The sequence below is a fragment of the Hippichthys cyanospilos genome, chromosome 10, assembly GCF_059441005.1.
Source record: "Hippichthys cyanospilos isolate Australia breed blue-spotted pipefish chromosome 10, RoL_Hcya_1.0, whole genome shotgun sequence".
Taxonomy (NCBI): domain Eukaryota; kingdom Metazoa; phylum Chordata; class Actinopteri; order Syngnathiformes; family Syngnathidae; genus Hippichthys; species Hippichthys cyanospilos.
This window is the reverse complement of record NC_142378.1, coordinates 8127697-8145898: the sequence shown is the minus strand read 5'-3', so window position 1 is coordinate 8145898 and position 18202 is coordinate 8127697. Positions and strand designations below refer to the sequence as shown.

Here is an 18202-nt window from a genome sequence, read left to right as displayed (position 1 = left end):
TGCCATAGCCTGGCCCCGTGCCACGGCTGTAACGGGACCCAGCATTTGTATATAAATAGGCCAGGCCAGCTCCGCTTGCCATATTCCCCAATAGCGAGCCTGACCAGTGGAGGAACAGGTGCTCCAACCCACTAACTCCCTCTCACCTTCAGACCTTCCTGCGCCTTCTCGTCATGTCCTCATATGTACAGCTCAATCGCAATCCAGATGCCGACTGGACCCCCTTATCGTGACAATCATTTTGGCACGGGTTTCTTTTGCCCGCCTTCAAAAGTGCACAAATCGGTGCTGTTCCAAATCCGAATAACATCCCCGGCGGAGATCCAACCTTTTCTTGGGCAATTCTCACCTTCATTTTTGCGGAGGAAATTTCCTTTAGCCAACCAACCGTCTCACTCCCCCGGAACCATTTCTGTTATTTTGGTCCGCAGATTTTTCTTTTGGAAGTGCAAGTTGGTACATGTTGATCAAAATGCCTCTCTTGCAATTTCTTAGTATCACTTTTCACTGTGGAAGCCACAGCTTTGGCATAGGGAGCTGGCTTAACGCCTTAGAATTTTCCACAGCTATATTAACAAACAAATGCATTTTTCGGGCAGCCTGGAACCGCCGCCACATATTCTTTCTCTCTGGCTTAGTTCAGCAACTGCGCTGTGGGCAAATCTATAATCAGCAGATCACCTCATGTGAGGCAACATGCGGCCAAGATGTCAGGGAGAGGAAACTTGTCACAGTCCAGAGTTAGACAGCCACCTGGTTTCATGCTACACAGGTCTGGTTTCACGCTAAGCTAACATGTGGCCGCCCTTTGCTTGAGTGAGAAGAAGAGGTGAGCTTGGGCCACAGAGGACTCCGGTCTAAAAGTGCCTACATCTACCTTCTCCCTGCCAGCCAGCTTCTGTTGGTTGGCGCAGATTAAATTCTCGGAAGGGCACACAAGTTTAAAAATAAAAGAAGAATCTTTCTGAAATTGCGGCTACACCCTGCTTTGGCGCAACTGCGGGAGCTCATCGAATTTAGCCAAAGAACATACAGGCGCAAGATGCTGCGTACACCTGTATATGCTTAGGCTCTAAATACGAATGCAGGTTTGATTTTTTTGTTGTGATATTGCGGGTTTTAAGTTTTTTTTCTTTTTGAAATGTTTGAGTATATTTGCAATATTTTGTTTCTTTGTTGTACTTAAAAAATGTGAAAAATCGTTTTTCCTCAATTCCCATCAGCTGAAAACGATGTGATCGAGCATGATTTCCAATCACATTGTCGAGGCTCTGGACATCCCCAAATCAAATTAATAGATAATCATTTTATTCAGAATTTCAGCCTCCTGGCAGTATTTATGATTTTAGTCATTGTGTAAAATCCAAATAACAATTTAGAAACAACCACTTTTACTTGGAAAATAGGCTAAACTATTTTTAATTGTTTTTCAAACATGTTATGTGCCCCCAAAAATGTTTTTTATTCTCTACATCGCCGATTTGCTAAAACCTCCAGTTTTTGAATAAAGGAAAAGAGAATAAAATGTTTTTCATTTGGTTTTTTTTTTTTTTAAATGTTACACATCATTGGTTGCAGCCCTAGTTTGGATTGGCACTGCACACTCGGAATATTCATTCCACTTTCATCAAAGCAAGTTTCATGAATAATATATTATTCAAGGATGTACATAATCCATGTACCTACACATGTGGCAAATCCATATCTTCCATTAACAACCCAGGCTAAATGCCTTAAACTTCTTTTCTTACGCTCATATTGTGTGTCATTGATGTATCAAGATGTATCCCTTTATATTTCCTTGACAACAATTGTATTTTAAATACATGATAAAACAAATTTTTCATATTCAGACAGATTGGTGGGAATTTGTGGCATTTTTTTGTAGGTTCCGATACTGATTTTCCCATCAAAAAAAAAAAACTATACCAAAAAAAAACCTTGAATTTTTAACTGTGAACCACAAATCTGGTGGAATGACTCTGTAATTGTTTGAGTTTCCTGCTCAATTTCTTGCAAGCATTTAACTTAATGTTTCCCCATCTTCGCCTCACTTCTTATCGTCCTGTCTTTCTTCCTCCAAAATTGTCAGAGAGAGACAGTGTTGGTGGTTAGTTAGTTCACATTTCTCTTCTGGAGGTCTGCAGTGTGGTACAGTATGTTCCAGTCTCTGCTCTGTTATTCCCTTTTCTATGGCAGAACAAGCCCCGTTGAATTTTCCCCAACCCTTTCCCAAGGCTCATTAGAGGCTGATTGGATTGTTATTGTAATTAAGAGCTCTTGTGTGGCCAGCGAGAGAGCCCTCAGTGGGAGGGTGGGCGATAGAGGGGTCACGGTCACTGTCCAACAACCCAAACGCCCACCCACCACTGCGTGCAGCTCCACCTGCACGTAGCAAGGTTATGAAAGTTCATTTGAGAATCACAGCAGAGTTTCACGCTAGTATTTGCTAGAGTACCACTTTAAATTGGGTCACTTTTTCTTATACGCCTAGATTTTTGTCCCATCATCAAATATAGAAATAGCAGCGTTTAAATTCTGTGTAATAAGTGCCTATGGTAGTTTTACTATTTAGATGTACATTCATTTTTGCCAATTCTGTCCCAGTATTCGGTCCTCTTCCACCGTGGGACTGCTGGCGGTCATGTAACTGTGATCCACAGCGGCCTTCCATTCATGCATGTGATCACCAACCGTCCTGTAGGTCCCTTACGTCATTCCGCGTTCCTGCCCAGGCTCAAGTTACACTTTCACCCCGCTGACTCCTATCACTTCTCCAGCTCTCCAGCCCCCCTCCCCTGTTCACCTCCTTTTCTCTTTTTTTCGCCTGCCACCCTTCTTCCCCGCCACTCAATGTCTCTCTATTCACACTCATTGCCCCTCTTCCTAAACTAAGGATGAAAGGAGCGCAAATGTTGTTATTGAGGCCACAAGTGTGCGAGTGTCTCCCCCACTCGAAAGCAACAAGTCGTTTTCCATTTCAATTAGTGTTTTAGATGACTCACACTCATTTTATAGGAGAAAAAAATTTGGTGGTTGCTGAAATTCTGAGTATTTGGGGAAGTTATAAAGTGAAAATATGTATAAAAAAAACAATCCATTGTCATTCAAATACCGTATTTTCCGCACTATAAGGATTATAAGGCGTACCCTCAATTAATGACATATTTTAAAACTTTTTCCATATATAAGGTGCACCGGATTATAAAACGCAACCTCAATTAATGACATATTTAAAACTTTTTCAATCACAATATAGGAATACTCAAAGTAATAACAATAATAACTCAAATAATTCTAAACTCTCTATAGCATAATAACGCAATGTCAATATGACCAACCTTGTTCAACTGTAAACACACAAAAGAAACAGGTAAAGCTTACTTTATCGGTTCATTCCCATCTACGAATCCCAATCTCAATATTGATCCATATATAAGGCGCACCTGATTATAAGGCGCACCATCAGCTTTTTTTGTTTTTTTTAATAGGCTTTTGGGTGCGCCTTACAGTGCAGAAAATACGGTAATTGTTACACCACTTGATAGGTCACCTCCACGAGGCAGTTCATCACCACAGATATTTTTTTTTTAGTTTTGTGGTTTATGTTTCTAGTCTCAAAATGAACCGCATATGGCGGTCGCAATCGGCAAAAAGAAGGTGTCATGGAAAACATCTTATGCGTAGAAAGATACTACCAGAAGTAATCCAAAGAAGAAAACAAATGTTGCCGTACATTATCGCTTTCTTTGAGTATTCAAAACATGTGACTCCATTTTGTGGCGCTCCCCTGCTGTACCATGCCCCAAATATCTTCTTTGTGATCCCCAACAAGATCTTCCGTATATTTTATACCTGCGTTGAGATGTGAATACATTTAGGTGGGAAAGAGCGCATATGTCCTCTTGGTGTGTCTTGAAAAAACGCAGTGGGCAGAAGGTGTGCCCTGCAGATGTTGTGCAATACTATTTGTTGGTGTATTGCACAACAGATATCCAATTAACTGCTGCAGGCTGATGGCGAGCGCTTGGCCCAAAGGCTTGTGTGATGGGTCCAGGTGATAAGGCAGGAGGTGCATGAGGTGTAATGTTGCCGTTATCGCTGGGAAAAACACCAACTGCTGCACGGAGTTTGTTTTTGTGCTTCTTTTGGTTCCTGTTACAGTAAGCATCTGACAGAGGGGGTGTGGCTTCGTCTCACGAGTGTTGTTTGGAACTATAAATATCTGATGGCGAGGCTGGCAAGAACTCACACTGCACTAGAGCTGCAACTAACACGTTTTTAAATATTTGATTAAAATGTCAATTATGTTATCAATGAATTAAGGGAATAAACTTGAATTTGTTCAGAACAGTAGATAAATGAATTAGAATTCAGTTATAAATTTACATAAATACATCATCTACATAGACTGATGCAGAAAACAAAACAAAACAAAAAATATATATAGATATATATAAAATACATTTATTGGTGACAATTGGACAGTTTAAGTTTGGTCTCAAAACAATTGGTTATCAAAAATATTCATTTGATTATAATCCTTTTAGCTGTATTCAAGTAGAGGCACGGGTACCTATGTGAGGTCATTTTTCAGTCAACATTTTGGCAAAATGGTAACCGCCTGGTATGGTTTGAAAACGGGTGGCTTTTACTTTTTAATTGCAATCAACATTTTTGGGTTGTGTTCTCCTTGGAGGAAAAGGAAGCGATAGGCAGCAGACGCAGGGGTGACGTGACTCACGCATTACTTTAAATCATTTGACTTTTATGTGAAATATTGCAGTATTTTGAGTAATAAATAGTTATGTTTTTCTGTGAAAACATGACTGGATGATTTCTGACCAGGGAACAGCGCTTTTTGGCAGCAGTCACAGCGCTTTTTGCACATATTACCCATTTCTGACATTTTTCCTCCCCAAGGTGACATTAGAGGTCACTTGTACCATCGCTGCTTCCATCTACCAGCTACCCGAAGGTGCTCCGACCTTTGAACGTAAACTTTGAGCCGTCAGACAAAATGCTAGTCTGAAATGACTCACTACTAATGCCAGCATGCTGTTGTAGTAACCAACCCGGTTTTATTTGACAGTCTAGTGATTACAGGCTTTACTGGCTGCAATCCATTTAGAAGTCTCTTAAATCGTTCCATTTATATGCTGCTGGTCAAAGTTTGTGCTCGGACTGTTGACATGTTTGTTTCGCTAACCATTAACAGATTGGGAAGTTAATTTGTAGCTTCCTCATGACAAATAATGTGAGCCGCAATAACGGTGTCTCAAGCAGTTAGTTTTGATGTTTTTTTGTTTTTTTTTTTATGTGATGGTTTCAATTGGGTAGACCAGGTGGTTGAAGATGCAAGCTGTTGTTTTTGAATTTTGTTTGTATGTTCGTTTTTCTTTCGGATAATATTCAATTTACTTAATCAGCTCGGTAAAATTACAGATCAGTTGTTTTCAGAATATTTTTTGTATTCATTTGAAATGGGTTTTCAAAATGTATATTGGCTCAGTGGGTGTTCCTATAAGGATAACACCAAACAAAGCACTTTTTTTTTTTGAGAAGATGAAATTCTCTGCATCACAACCTGCATAGCGACACAGATTCTTACAATTTTGTTTTAAAGTGGTCAGTGGTAATTTTCTTGTCAGGAAAAAATACTTAGTGGCTATAGGTGAAGTAACCTTTTTATCATCAACAAAACATGATTTTTAAGAGGTAAATTTCTGTTCTTTTGCAGTTTATTTTCAGCCATAGTACTATGCAAAAATAAATGTGAAGATTTAATGAAGTGTTATGGGGAAATTGAAACTTTTGTATGGGCACAAAATGGCCGTTCTGAAGAATGTTATGTAGTTTTGACTTTAGAAAATCTGGTTTAAAAAAAAAAAAAATACAGTAAACTGAAATGACAATTATTTCTCAAAGTTCTCCTCACTCTTTTACCAGGGACTTCCTCTGATTGGCTGAAAGGTTTCAGTTCAAAATAACCACCAATTTTTTGGAGGAAGGCCAAAATTCTTCATGTTTCATATGCCGACCCTTGCCCTAAAACCTAGACTGAACTCGCGCTGATGGAAAAATGTGAGAAAAGCAATATAGGCTGCAAAAAAGTTGATAAACAAAAGCAAACGGGCTTTTGTGTCTTTATTTGTTAAGTATTTTAGAAGCATTTAAAGTCCACTTTTTTTTTTTTTGAAAATTCCACAAATATGACACCCACTTGCCACATTTAGTTAGTTTTATTATGATTTTTTTTTTTTCTTCAATTTGATCAGTGGCCCATTCAGTGGAATTCTGCAATCATTTTCTTTCATTTTTCTTTCCAATATAAAATAGTGTGAAGAAATACCTTCACACAGCTCACTTAAGTACATCTTGCAAAGTTCCTGCCTGCTAATGGATTTGCTGCTCCTTTAATGCGACTGCCGGTGTGTTCATGCGTCCGCTGAAACAAATGTGGGTTTGTGTGTCGGTGCGAGTACACTACAGCTGAAAGAAAGTATGAATAAGCGTGCATAAGCAATTATCTTCCAGGCTACGCTTCTGTTAACCCTCACACGTCCGTGTCATTCAGATCCGAGTCGTGTCATACAGCGATTTCCTCTCCGGAGAAAATCTGCGCCAAAAAACACTCACACGATGAGAGATAGTAGCGAGTGGAAATGCCTCATTTGCTATACTTGCAATACTTGAATCAATTTCACTTAAAGATTCATGGCTTAGTTTGGAGGTAGAAGAATGTTCAGTGGATTTTCACATTTGTTTGTTTAGATAAACTAGGAAATGAGGTGGAATTATTTTTCTTTTTAAACTGAAGTGAACCAAATTACATGTGTGCTGTTCAATGTCTTAAGTTGTCAAGTTATGGTTGTTCTGTATCATATCGTGCACTACTTGGCTAAAACCATTAAAAGGACTGTTTATTCAGTCCCAACTCGTTTGCGGTCTAATGAAGAGCAACATTAATGACATTCGCAATATAAAGTTGAGTTGCGGCCTTGCTGATGGCTCAACTCTCTCAGGCAGCGCTATTATTCTCACTGACATAAAAACAATGCAACTACTCCCATCCCATTAACATATTTTCAAAGTACAGCGTGTCTTGGCAATTAGTTTTTGAAGTCAACACGGAAAATGTTCCTCATGTTTGATCAAGGAATTTTTTTTTTCATATTCACGTTCCATAATATCAAAGTTTTTCTACAACAGTACATTTGCTAGTGAATTATAATAGTTGACTTGCGCACATTTGCTCTTTGGCGAGATGAAAGGGCCAACTTAAGAGTTCCCTTTGGTCTCAAAATAAAAGGCCACATGGCATAAATAAATGTTAAACCAGTTCTTAGATAAAGCAAACGAATATGAAAATGCTCACTCTTGTCACCTCTGTTCCTGCAGTTTGTCAGAGCAAAGACATCCGCAACAACGTAACCAACCTCCAGTCACTTGAGAACTGCACCATCATCGAGGGCCACCTGAAGATCCTGCTGATGTTCAAGACCAAAACCGAGGACTTTCGGGGCCTCAGCTACCCCAAGCTGCAGGTGGTGACCGACTATATGCTGCTCTTCCGGGTCTACGGCCTTGATTCCCTCACCGATCTCTTCCCAAACCTGACCGTGATCCGCGGCAACAACCTCTTCTTCAACTATGCCCTCGTGATCTACGAGATGTTACAATTGAAGGAGGTGGGCCTTCACAGCCTGATGAACATCACCAGGGGGGCCGTGAGGATCGAGAAGAACCCGGACCTCTGCTACCTGGCCACTCTGGATTGGTCCAAGATCCTGGACTCGGTGGAAGACAATTACATCGTGGAGAACAAGAACGACAGGGAGTGCGGAGATGTGTGTCCCGGCACGGCCCAAGGTCAGACCATCTGCCCACAGAACACCATCAACGGACATTTCAGTGGAAGATGCTGGTCCCAGAACCACTGCCAGAGAAGTAAGTACATTTCAAACACCATAGATTCACAATATTCTCCAATGGGATTGAGTTTATACATTGATAAACTGCTCTCAGTGCTTCAATATGAGACTATTAGGTTTGCAACGAGATTATTTTAATAATCGGTTAATATTTCGATTATTGTAGATTAATTGACAAATTGGATAAAAAAACAAGTATTCATTTCCAGGCATTATTTCTAATTGACAGGACAACAACATAAGTAAACTTGTTATTTGCTAGCTAGTTTGGTCCATAATGTCAGAAAAAAGGGCAAAATTTTTTTATTTTTTTTTTTCAAACTAAATGAATGTTTAAAAAAATTTTGAGTGAACATAAGGATAATACTGTAAGGACTACATGGAGGACTATAGAACAAAGATAACATTTACGAGTGAGAGGAAGTTTTTTTTAACTATAAAGCAAAATTGAATTAACATGAATTCTTATTAACTTGTTAATGAATTAATATTTGATCAATCGCTTATTTGTTGGAGCGCTAGTTTAGGCCGAGGGTAGGGTATTGAGTCGGGTCCCAAACCTTTTTAGAAAGCCTTCTTTTTTCTTTTTTTTCCCCTCAGGCCAAATCATGTTACAATACACCATATACTAAATACAACATTATTACAAAGGATGTGAATCAGAACTTCCAAATGTTAAGTGCCTGCTTGATGATCAACTGCCTGTTGGCATCCTTGCGATCATTCTAACTAGTTTGGAAAAGTAGAAAAGGATTAATTATAAAAATATACTTAATTAATCATGATTATAGTATCATAATTATACTGTTCTCATTTGTGTTATTGGTTCCTTAAAGGAATCCCTTTGGACACAAACGTCTCCGGCTCTACTCAGAGCAACCGAAGCATTTGATTTGTTTGATTTCAGCTTCATTTGGTGGGGGGGTTATTCCTCAAATCCGCAGCCGAAGAAACATGCACAAGCAATGCCCTTCGATTGGCATTCTTTGACTGGAGCATGTGTGTCAGAGGAAGTGATTCATAATTATAGGCTGGCGATTTTCTTGGAAGTCCTAAATGACTCAGGCGTTATTGTTGAGTCAGGGAACTGCGCCGTCCAAGGTAGGCATTATAGGAGAAGAGTACAACGGGAAGGAGAGGGTGCATGGACAGGCATAAACAGTATAGTACACATGTTTGTTGGTATTTTCTTTTCTGCCCTCACTCAAAAAAAGAACTGCGGCTTTGCACTGCGCCGCTGCCTGTCGGCCTGCCAGGGGTCCGGCTGGCCAGTCGCTCTTTCCTCTCCTACCATAAACACAGAGAATGGCGTCTATTGTAAGACGCTCGGAGAGAATGCTTATTATTTTTTCAGAGCGATTATAGCTTTGTGTTGGGGTTTTTTTTTTTCTGGTCCGCCTCTGTGTCTGAGCGAAAGGCTAGTGTTCAAAGCGTAACGACCGCGGCCATGTTTATACTTGAACTTCAACTGTCACGGCCCGCATTTACGTTGGCTCCTCGCTCTCTTTCCAGAATGTTCCGCTGAGGAAAGCAATACAGGAAGTGACCTTGTGCGTGCGTCCGTTCGGCCTCTCGCATTGTTAACATGTAGACAGTTTACATGTCCAACAGGACTCGGTTTCAAAGACAAATAGCCGTGACCACTCAAGGGCTGGAGGAGGGGGAAAGGGGGAGCGGGAATGTCGGCTGATAAGCACAAGCGTGTTTATGGTACGTCAGGCAATGTCTGTGCATGTGCGTTCATGTCTCCTTTGCCTCGGATAGGCCGGGACAGGAGGTATGATGCGTGTCATGTGATAGACGCCAGTGTAGTCAAAGCTGGAGCCATTTTGAGAACATGATGCAAGGGACTGACATGAGCATGATCATTTTGCATTGACCCTCCATGTTTAAAGTGTTGTCAATTGTCTCATGATTTTTTCACGTCGTCAATTGTTAGGTGTTGGTACAAAGGCATCGGAGGACCACTTGGTGGAGTCAGTGAATGTATGTTTTTTTTAATGCACACAGGTGCAAGGCAGGTGAACATTACATGCAACATTAAAGTTTGTGCATGTGGAAACTGGGGTTGTGCCGTTGTGTTTTTATAGACTTTTGAGTTGCCTTAGGTATCTAAAAATGTTTTTCTACTTAAAAGATTTTTGTCATTAATTTATTTGTATGTAGCAGTTGGCCTTTTGCAGGTTTCAGAATCTATGCAACTTTCAATTAGCTTTTTTTTTGGTTCCATGATTCCCTTTAAGCTATAGAAGGCAGTCATTAGTTACAAAAACAACACCATGCTTCCCCCAGTTTATTGGCTTTCATGGTAATCTCCTTCAGGGTTCTCCCAAAGGACTGCCATTCGATGCACAGATTTACTAATACTCACAGATAAGCCAGTACGGGAACACAAGTCATACTGCTCTTTGGATCTAACTTTGTCTGTTACCGAGGCCTGGCACAACATGTTCAGCCTCACAGACTCTGCATGCTTGCACAACTCACCAACAAACACACACACACACACACAAGCAGGAGGAGAGAATGTGTTTCAGGTCAAAGTGAACTCTGCCTGTGCCTACGTGCTTTGTTGCCCGCTGTGATTGTTTTCCATCTCTCACACACACACTCGCACAGACGCGCGCACACACAGTCGCCCTCTTCAAAGTGACATCGTCACACTATGGTCTCTTGAATCAGACCTGTACAAGCTCTCCAGATACTCACATGAAGCTAATAGAAAGTGTCAGCCGAGAAGCAGTCTGTGCCTTGTCTTACACACTGTTCATTTAAAGAAGTACTTTGCATCCCTGTGTAAGCCGTTGAAGCTTCTTGGTCGGAATTCATTTTACAGTTTTGTCTGGAGCTTTTGCTCGTCGAGCTAGTGTTGTCACCACAAAAAAAGTTCTTTCTTAACCCATATGATTAACTACAGACAGCTCTTCAAGTAAGAGGGGGCAACCGCAATCCGTTTTGACACTGAGATCAATTGTACAGGGATCCATCTTCTAGAGCTGCTTATCCTCACAAGGGTCGCAGGCTTGCTGGTGCCTATCCCAGCTGGCTTCGGACAGTAGGCAAGGGATTCCCTGCACTGGTTTCCAGCCAGTTGCAGGGCACGCAGAGACAAACAACCATTCTCTCACCCAATCACACCTAAGGACAATCTAGCATGAGCAATACCTGCCATGCATTTTTTTGGAATGTGGGAGGAAACCGGAGTGCCTGAAGAGAACCCACGCGGGCTCACGAAGCTCTATCAAACTCTACACAGGAAGGCCGGAGCGAGGTGGATTTGAACTCTGGTGTCTGAACTGTTAGGCTCCTACTGCGCCACCAAGCTGCTGACATCAATTGTATTGATAATAATTTGTTTCAGATTTCAAACAGTCCCCACCATAGAGTCTTTTGTTGGCAGAGAGCATGTGGCACCTTTCACATACAAGCCAAGTCAAAGTGTGCAACAAGCTGTTTATATCGATCCAACAGCAATGGGATAAAACAGGAAGTAACCTTCTCCAACCCTATTGATGAAAAAGAGTAACAGCGCATTTACTTTTAGCTAACCACATTCTGGCAATAACAAAATGAGGACTACTTAGCGATGCCAAATTAGCGACTCGGTTGCTATATTTAGCAAATTTTCCGACGCCTCCATGGACTATTCAAAAGATGGCTTTCAACTAGTGCTTTTATTGGAGGCGCAACAGCTTTTTTTTTATCCAACATTTAATGTGTTCTTGTTTTATGGTGGGCTTTGCTTGACAGTGTTGGCTCTTTGGCCAGCCAAGCTGCCAAGTCATATTGAAAGTTGGTGTGGGTTGGTTATTACATAAACTAGCACATTTGCGTCCAGAAATTGTATTCGGTTATTGGTTTGGTCTGTAACATGTCAGAAAATAAGGAAAATGCTGTTAATAGCAAAAGTTGATGTCTAACAAATTTTGATTAAAATGAAAAATTATCTGTCTTTCATAAAAGACCACAGAAACCAGAGAATACGGTATTTACCTTGGTAAATTTGGAAAATTCTTGACAATTTTAAGATAAAAAATGGCCTTAAATCAATTACTTTAATGATGGATTGATGGTTAGATTTGACTTGACTATCAAACTCACTTCGGACTTTCAAAGCCATTAATGTCCTTTCATTAAAAAAAAAAATGTTGGCATACTGGCACACAAAGAGAGCTACTTACATCAGTGCCCATCTTCAGCTGTCTAATTATTACGATGGACATTGGCAAGTTTGTCTTTAATGCAATTCATTGTGATCATTTCATCGTCTTTGGAGACTTGCCTTACTTATGCCAACACACTCTCGTTCGCAGGTCTTTGAAGTACTATGAATATCTCACAGGGAATAAGTGACAGAGAGAGAACATCTAACTACCTTTCCTCTAGCAGCTTGTTAGCTCTCTGGCCGTCCTAATTCAACTTTGATAAGCCGATATGTATACACATCCTCGTTGGTGTCTGAATTGCAGCCCGCCTACCCTCACCCTTAGGGGATCTGGAAAACTCTCTCCTCCAGCTCATCAATGGACTGGCACTCCCACATCCTGCTCTGTGCACACAAATCTATGCAAGTGTATGTGTGCATAGAGACACTACACGCTGGCACAGCGAGCCAAGTGGAACACAAACGTACACACAAGCTAAAGTAGAGCACTCTGGCTGACGCCGCTGCCCACTATTCTGACAGGGGATTGGCTGCTAGCGGCGATCTAAGTAGCCTATCGTGTTGAGAGGATGAGAGCGTCTGAGGATACAATGTGTCGGCGCAAGAGGGAGCGGCGCCTTCCCTCGTCTGTCGTTTCATATTGAAACAACGCTCGTTTCCCATATCTGCAAAATGAGACGGACGCTAAATATTGCTCCCTCATGAGCGCAGTAGTTTGATTTCCTATGTTCACGTGTGCTTAGATGATGCTTTATTTATGTTCACACGCTTCTCTATTCATCTGTGTAAATGTCTGAGCGGTTCAGGAAAAGCTTGTCGGCAGCCAAGCGCTTGCTACGGCGTGGGCTGTCTGAAAGGACTTCCTCATTACTTCCTGCCTTTGTCCGGAGCACATCCTACTGCTGAGCTGTACAACTCGGCCCTGGGGGAAGGCTGATGGGCAGAGAGAGAGCTGCTGCGATATTACTTACATATGAAAGAATGTGAAAGGAAAGACAACTAGTTTGCGGGACCCCATTCACAAAAATCCCACGCCGGTGCAAACATTTACTAGGGATATTGCTTTGCCAGCTTAACCCAAATGCTAACCTTCAATTTGTAGGAATATCCGGCTTTTCGCCTTGCGGACGTTTGAGTTAAGGTAACTGAGACCAGGGGAAAGATTGTTTTTGTGTGTGAGAGGGGAATATAACACGAGCCTCCCTCTGCTAAAGAGGAGCGGATTGTATTCAGGTGTTTGCTGGGATCAGATGACCGCCGACTTCCGGCTTCGACATCAACATGCACACAAAAACGTGCATCAGTGACCCGAACAGTCATCATATTTTTAACTGGATGGAATCTTCTCGTTCAGATAATTTTGAAGGAAACACAGTTGATGTGAGGTTTGCGCATTTGCTGCACGGTTCTTAGATTGGAGTTTTGAATCCGACCTCTGGCCTTTCTGTGTCAAGTTTGCGTGTCCTCCCATTGCTTAAATGCGTTTTATTCTACTGTTGACAGGTAAATGTGTGAATAGATGTTTGTAGGGCTGCAGCTAATAATTGTTTCAATAAATGATGCCAGTTGTTTTGTTCTTCTTCAGCGAATCGGACTTAAACAACGTATATTAATAACCATCCATTTATTAATAAATAGGGTATTGTTTTCAAATAATAACAATGCAAAAATAAGATTTGGTTGCTGGTTTGGATTATAATGTTCAACAATTCATCTTTACACCTCTAGGTGCTTGTGAGCAGTTCAGGTGAGAATTTGTGGTGTAAAAAAACAGATAGCTTTATGAATGTTCTGAACTCCCGTTATCATGTGAATGTATTACTGAGTAGAATCATTCTGCTCAAGAGAGTAGCAGAGGTCAAAACGCCGCCGCTGACTTCCTGCTGTTCTATTGCAGACTGTAAACTAGTTGGAACTGTATCAGCAGTTTGTTGCCAACAACAAACTCATTTTGCCTCAATTGCTTTACGACACGATGAACAAACTATTATGCAATTGACAGATCTCTCATTAGCCCGTTGTACTGCCTAAGATTATTCCCTCTCCGAGTTTACAGAAGTGTGGCTGAACTAATCAACAATTAAAATTGATTTTGACCTGAAATATTTGAAAGTCTCCAAGTTCATTAGGCAGTCTTCATAGATGATGCCTTAACTAATCAAGGAGGTTCTTGGTTTAATATTATTTTTCTTCATAATAGGTGAGGGAGACCCATTTGCGGCATCTCCGTGGGTATTAACTGGTCCCCAAATCTATTACGCCAAATTGAAGCAGAAATATTCTGTTGTTGTGTTCATTTGACTGCTCCTGAGGACTTGACAACCAATCCAACAAGAAAAACAGCTCATATCAAATCACTAAAGTTAAGTTTGGAATGCTACTCCTCTAGCTGCCTTTTGTATACTCAGGTATTGCATATAGGCTTAGTTTACATAGCTGCTTCCGCTATGTAAATAGCTTGATTTTCGACCAGGACACTACAAAGCGTATGTCATAGACTGGACAAGACCACATCAATACAATCATCAAAGAACAACAAATTTTATTTGACAGATTAGTTGACTAATGCTCCATGTTCTTTGTGAGTGTTTTCAGTTTGTATTTATAGTTTGTGTTTGAATTAGAGGTGTAACAACTAATGGACAGTTGATCAACAACCCTAAGGATAATTGTTTTTGCTCATCCGTTACGTGTTTAAGACATCTTAAACTATACAAAACCTCAGAATTTCTGCCTCTTGTTTATATTATCTGATTTCTTTATGAACAGACCAAAAATGACTTTTGAACGTAAGTGAAACGTTTACAAACATTTGCCTTTATACTGACACAAGTATTGGGAAGGAACATGCGAGGGGTGAAACCGAAGCATAAAAATCAAAATGTTAGTGCATTTTCCCCGACTTTTTTGAGAAAATGCCCAATTTTGAATAAAGGGAAAGACAAAATAATGAACAAATTATTGAATTATTAAAATGATTGTTTAGGCTGTTTTTCCCTACGTATACTTTGTAGTGTATCATTCATCTTACAAAGCAACTGTATCTAATTTTTTCTTGGGTTTGGACAAATTTTAACGAAACAAGATCTCAAATTGATTATCAAAAGTAATGATCAAACAATTGAATATATGATTAGTTTTAAAATGATCCTTTAATCGTTGCACCATTTAACTTATCGATACTACAGTATCAATAGTGTTGTCTGTACATTTTATGCTTTTATTTCTTTTCAAATAGTTAATAATAATAATAAAAAGAACAATGAAAGTGTCTTTTAAAATTGTTTTCAGTCATAATTGGTTACTTTGCTCAGTTCATATCTACTGTACGTGATCACCGTCTTTGCAATGTCTGTAACCAAGGCTACTGCTATGTTCTGTAGTTAGAGAATGTGAGGCTTATGCTTCATCAAATTCCTAGCATTTCACGAGTGGCTTTAAGGTGGTCTGACAGTGAAGGGTGTTGGTGGGATATTTGGACTTCTAAAATTCTCAAGAAATCTGTTACATCATCTTCATGGGAAAGCTTTGTTTCCCACAGGTTGAGCCGCTACTTAAAGTGAGGACCTTGTTCTTTGTTCAACTAACAAATCATATTACAAAGTGAGAATGGTTCCCAAAAATTTATACCCTAATGGTTTTCACACAATGATTCTGTTTAGAACGGACAGCCCGTGGCATTTGTTTTGTGCCATAATTCCGTCCTTAATCATAAATTTTGAACACTGAAAGGGTTTTTGTGTGCGCAAAATGTGTTATTTGCCTGAACTCAGGATATTTTGTGTTTAGATTTATATCTTCAGTTTTTCTCGCTTTCGTCTTCTTTTATGTATGCAATTATGCCCTTTTAAATAAAAGAAAACAAATTTCAAGCTACTCGAGGCTACATCAGCAAATACTGAATTAATTAATAATAATGATAAATTCTAAAACCTAACATTTGGGTTAGGAATAAAAATGTGCATTAACGAACAGCATTAGGAACGTCAGTCAGTGTCAAGCGTAAAAAGCCGCGTTCCAAACGTCATCTGGTGTTTTTCAATGAATGTTTATGTCACAGTTGTTGTTTTTTTTTTATTTTGTGTTTTATTGAAAGCGGAAATGACTACAAATCATAGTGTTGAGTGAGTTTTCTTTATTTTATAGATGTTTTAGAATTAACATATTAAATATTATAATATTAGATTGTTGTTACTTGTTTTTGTTAAATGTTTATGAAGAGGACCTGGAAAACAATCAGAAAATAAATTGTTATTGCACTGAGGGGAAAAAAAAATTCAGTAACATTTTTTTATCTTTCCTCTTTAGGCCAACACAAAGCACATTTTTGCGCGCACAAAACATGCTATTATGCTCAAAATTTCCTATTACGTGCACGTAATTGTGGTAATCTAACGCCATAACAGCCACGACTGCTCAGACTAAAATCTTCCAAACACATCGCCATTCAGCGCGCTCAAAAGTCAGCGGTGGAAATCGACAACATTTCTAAATTTGATTTTCTTCAATTGAATCCTCATGTGACCTCTCCCTCCTTGAAGTTCCATCCAAGCCGAAGTTTTTTTCCACACTTCTCTCGCCAGACCGAACTCACTTCTTTGAAAGTTATGTCCAAGAAATGCTTCTTTTGCTTGAACCATTGAGCATGTTTTACTCACGCAGTACTTATCAGAAAGCTCAATACTACACAGAATATGTTTTATGTCCAAGGAAGAAATATCATTTGCAGTACACAGAGTAATACCCCCTTTGTTATGTTATACTCTAGAAATTGTAATCACTTGAGGCCTTATTTGTGATTTACATTTTTGGATGCGAGTGGTGGGATGGAGGGAAGCTGAGGAGTGTTACAAGGAGAATGGGGCCTTCGCTTGACTCGCCGAGGCACGCGCGTGTGTGTTTGTTTGAGTGTGTGTCTGTGAGCGCGTATATTTACAGACTCGATGAAATAATGTCTTCATTCATGGCTGGACCTATTGATAACAAATGATGACAGCAAATCATATTTATGCAGTAATATATAACTAAAACACACAAAACACGCCAGATTTCACCGCCGTCAATATCATAAAAATAACATCCTCGTTCTTGTAACCTAAATAGCGTCTTTGAAATGAGTTATTTATCTTTAAGTCTCCTGATCTGCCCACCTTCATGGCACTATAAGCGTTTTGTATATAGACTATTTTTATTTGTATGTACAGTTACAGTCAAAAGTTTGGAAATGCATTCACATTCAGTGTTTTTAGGTGTCATACTAAAGTCATCCAAACAGCTTTATGGTTGTGGGTTTTCTTAATGTGTTGAAGACCGTTTGAATTGGAAGGTATTTCCAAACTTGTGAATGATATTGTATATGAGTTTATCCACCAATCTATCTTTTTTCTGTAGCCGCTTATTCTCACCAGGGTCGCTGGTTTTCTGGCGCCTATCCCAGCTGTTTTCGGGCAGTAGATGGGGGACACCCTGAATCGGGGGCCAGCCAATGGCAGGACACGCAGGGACGAACAACCAAACCAAACAAACCTTTTGTTATCGATGAGAAATATCCATTTTCATTTGCCGCGGTAACCTTTGGTCTCTCTTTGATAGAGCTTCCACTTACGAAGGACCCACTTCATCATTTTCCGTAGTTCAGATCCTGACTGCATATATTGTGAATTGAAACTACTGCTTGAGTGGTTTGTGGAGGCAGGCGGCCACTCGTTCACAGCACCGCTCTCTCTGCCAGAGTGCTCCCGTGGCTGAAAACTAATGTAAAATCATAAATTCTATAAATTCCACTGGCTGCTGCTTGTGACATCCCCCTCTCAACAAGTTGGAAGACAGATATAAAAAGGTGCAGTGATAAATACTTTCCTAAATGCATCCATGTGTGCGTGGAGGGTACTGAAGCGGTGACAGTTATAAGACTGCAGTAAAAATGGCTGTTGCAGTTCCACTGCCATCTCTATCTTCGTTTGCAGCACAGAACAAGGCCGCAGTCATGGTCGTAGTAAAGCCTTCCCCTGTGCCGCGTTGACGTCCTGCTGCCCTTATGAGGGGATGGTGCTGCTAATTACTGTGCCAACAAAGTCAGGGCGTCGGGCTGTCCGGTTGTCTG

The 18202-nt window shown here is 40.2% G+C and overlaps 1 protein-coding gene across 1 annotated transcript in view; it reads left to right on the top strand.

The window, feature by feature from the left end:
* Positions 1 to 18202, top strand: part of insrb (insulin receptor b) — a 67935-nt gene that overhangs the window by 15794 nt on the left and 33939 nt on the right. The window contains exon 2 of the mRNA XM_088426416.1: positions 7402 to 7950. Within this exon, the coding sequence (XP_088282542.1) occupies positions 7402 to 7950 (549 nt within the window). The remainder of the gene's footprint in view (positions 1 to 7401; positions 7951 to 18202) is intronic.